The sequence below is a fragment of the Microtus oregoni genome, unplaced genomic scaffold, assembly GCF_018167655.1.
Source record: "Microtus oregoni isolate MIOR12 unplaced genomic scaffold, Mior012 000002F_ref0000024, whole genome shotgun sequence".
Classification (NCBI taxonomy): Eukaryota; Metazoa; Chordata; class Mammalia; order Rodentia; family Cricetidae; genus Microtus; species Microtus oregoni.
In genome coordinates, this window is record NW_024543061.1 from 31220339 (window position 1) to 31223747 (window position 3409).

General features: G+C 51.5%; 1 protein-coding gene across 1 annotated transcript; it reads left to right on the forward strand.

Moving 5' to 3' along the window:
* Positions 1-930: 930 nt before the first annotated feature.
* On the forward strand, positions 931-2726 carry CUNH3orf22 (chromosome unknown C3orf22 homolog). The gene is made up of 3 exons (XM_041635760.1): positions 931-1019; positions 1336-1464; positions 2522-2726. The coding sequence occupies exons 1-3, from the start codon at positions 931-933 to the stop codon at positions 2724-2726; spliced, it is 423 nt and encodes a 140-aa protein (XP_041491694.1).
* Positions 2727-3409: the final 683 nt, after the last annotated feature.

The following is a 3409-nucleotide window of genomic DNA, read 5'->3' on the forward strand; positions in this document are numbered from 1 at the left end:
TCAGCAGCTACCCTGTCACTGATTGTGACCTCAGAGGCTTCTGACCTTTCAATGGGCCTGTGGGCCCTATTAGCCCTAAGTCATGGGGTTATGGCTCCCATGGTACCCTGGCACACAGAACCATGGTCAGAATCAAGCCCTGTGGTGTCACCTAAGCCTGTGCGCCAATGTGCAGCTCTGTTGGTTTGCTTGCTCCCAGAACACCCTGGACCTTGGCCTCCCATCTGACCAAGGTTTCTGAGTGTGGCATCGGAGTCCATGGGGCCACAGCAGCTCTCCCTCTTACAACTGCCTGGACAGGAGCAATTTTAGGGCTTTGTGATCCAAGTCCTAATCCACATTCAAGATTTAAGTGAGGCTGCCTTGGTGAGCTCCATTAGCCTGTGTGGACAGTCCCATCCCCTTAGAGATATCACAGTTACTGTTGTAAGATGCCGGTAGACATGCCTGGGATGGGTGTCATGGGGTCAAAAGGTTCCCTGGACTCTGCAGTGTCCCCTGCCCTAGAGGAAACAGCAGCTGACAGGGCCATCGTGCGAATGGATGGCAGTCGGCTGGAACTCCTGACACCCTGGCTATTCAGGATTGTCTGGGCTATTCAGGATCATCTGGGCTATTCAGGATTGTCTGGGCTATTCTGGATCGTCTGGGATATTCTGGATCATCTGGACTGTTCAGGATTGTCTGGGCTATTCTGGAAGTGCAGCATTCCTGTTTTTATCGGGTGGATGCAAACAAAGCAGTTCACCTGCTGTGGCTCTTGCTTCCCTTCCCATGAAAAGTGGGGCAATAACAATGTTCTCCACCAGTGGGGAAGTCAAATGAGCTCCACAGATACGACGTACGATCTCCTACTCTTGCCTCTGCTCTTGCAGCTTCCTCTTGTTTTCTACCCATGACTGAGGAGGACACAGCCTGACCCCGTCTGTGATGGAATCAAGAGGCCTCCAGAAGCCCCTCCGGTATAAGAGATACAAAATCAAGACACATGAGAAGCTCATCAAGAAGTTTCCTTACAGGTACAAGATGCCTAGACACCTAGGACTGAGCTCTGTCGCAGCCCCCACATTGCTCCCAAGTCGCCAGACACAGGCGTTCTGAGGAGCTAGAGCCAGAAGGAGAGAAAGACTCTAGTCCATGGAGCCCCTAGGAACACTGCTGTGGCCAACAATCTGGCCCTCCCTTCTTCACCTTCTGTCCCAGGCCAGGGAAGCCAAAGGGTGGAACAAAGGCTTTGTAAATCACTGGGTATGAGGCCAGACACATAGGAAGGCCCAGGTATGAACTCCTGTGGGCGGCTGGCTGCAGGACTTAAACACTCAAGGGCCCTTCTAGGTTATCGTGGTTGATGGAGCCCAGCCGAAATTCCCCACAGTCTTGGAAGGCTAAGAGCAAAGGGTTGCTGAAGGACCAGCTGCCCTTACAGAAGAAACTGGTGCCAACCCGGTCCATTCCCCTCCCAGGGTAAGTTCTGTACTTGGCTGCCTTCAATAGCCGCACACAGACAAATATCTCGTCGATATCACCCGTCCTATCCAGGGAAACCTCAGTAGTCACTTTTGGACAGGCCCTCTCAGAGAGTCAGCAGACATGTGACTACAGTGCTCCATCCTAAACAGAGGTGCAGGAAGAGACTCCACCAGACTGTAAGTGCTGCCTGTACACAGGCATGGTAGACAGGCTGCTCCATCCTGAGGGACTTCCAGGTTAACTGGCAAACGGTACCCTGACACCCCAGTCCTACCCCAATGCATCAGTCCAACCACTGAGAAATTAGTTCTTCCCCGAGCAGGAGGAGCAGCCAGGGCTCAGCAGCTAGGAAATGCATGTTGAGACTGCCCAACCCACTACCTTAGAACAGAGGAATAGGGTGCAAGCAGAGAAACCCCAGCCCCATGTGGTCCTCTAGCTCTGAACCTGTGCCTGCTTCTTTCTGGGAGTCCAGTCAAGAAGGCCAGATGTGGGGACCAGGGCACAGATAAAGGAGAAGGAGCAAGGTAAACGAGGAACAGGGACCTTGAAGGAGAAGCCCAGTGTAGGGGGACTGCACTTGCAGGTACCTAAGGGGTGAGGAGAGAGCAAGGACCCAGCCTCAGGCAAGAAGGTAAGAGGAGCCAGTCACGGGTGGGAGGGACCAGTCTCACAGTGAGGACAGTCTCCAGATGAGCTAGGTCTCAGGTGGTAGTAACTACAGAAGAAAAATAACCATGACTTAGCTGAGCTTGTCGACCAACAAGGCTCCCTCAGTGGATGGGTAGAACTAGGGTATACCGTGAGGACCATGAAGCATTCAAAATCGGCTGGGTCTAACCTGGATTTCCAAGGCTGGATGAGCAGGGAGCAGGAGAAGAGTTCCTGTGCTTCTTTGGCAGTCATTAGCTACAGAGGCTGCATATGGGCTTGGGCCAGGCCTGGCTAGAGACATCCTTCAAAAGCCCTCCCAGATACGGTCCTGTCTGCCCTGGCTGGTTGGACCTGCAGGATTCCCTGGGTCACGTGTGGTTCCATGTGGCTTCTCTAGGGTCGGAGCTCCGGACTTTACATGGCCGCCATTCCGTTGCTGCTCACAGCCTCCTCCGCATCCTCCACTGTGTAACCTCTGGGAACTTAAATTACTGCACGTCCGTTTCCCTAGACAAGACCTTAGCAAGCTGCCTCCTCTCAAGACCAGTGCTGACCAGCCCTATACCAATGGTGCTTCAGGGCCATCTGAGAGCTTTTACTAGAACATCCACTCTCCATGGCTTCTTTCTCAGCCACCTTCTCTCTGCTCCACGTAGCTGCCACAAAGATCCTTGTAAAGGGGAACAGCCTTGTAGCCCACCAAAAACCAGGAGTGGCCCACACCCCACATGCAAAAATCGCACAGCACCAATAAACTTTGCAGATTTTGCAGTCCACTTCTGTTTGGACTGATCAATTTACCTCAAGTTTCCCATTTTAAAAATGGGTATAATATTTAATCAGGAGGCCTTGGAGTAAAGATTCAAAAGAGTAAATGACACTTCTAGAACTTTATCCAGATACATGCGTGCACACATTAGCCAAGGTACTGGGACAATAACAGTAGTCATTCTGCTAGCTGGGAATAGCAAGAGTACGAAGCCAACTCAACACCTGATAGTAGGCATCACCCGTGCTCACAGCTACACCTACAGTCTTAGGCAGCCGTTAAAAAGGAGCACCTATGTATTGATTTGGAAAGATCTATAAGGTATAGAAATATTTTTTGAGACAGGGTTTCTCTGTGTAGTTTTGGGCCTGTCCTGGAACTGGCTCTTGTAGACCAGGCTGGCCTCATACTCATAGAGATTCGCCTGCCTTTGCCTCCCAAGTACTGGGATTAAAGGGATGCACCACCACCATCCGGCTTGGTATAGAAATAATTTTAAAGCATCGATGTATGTGA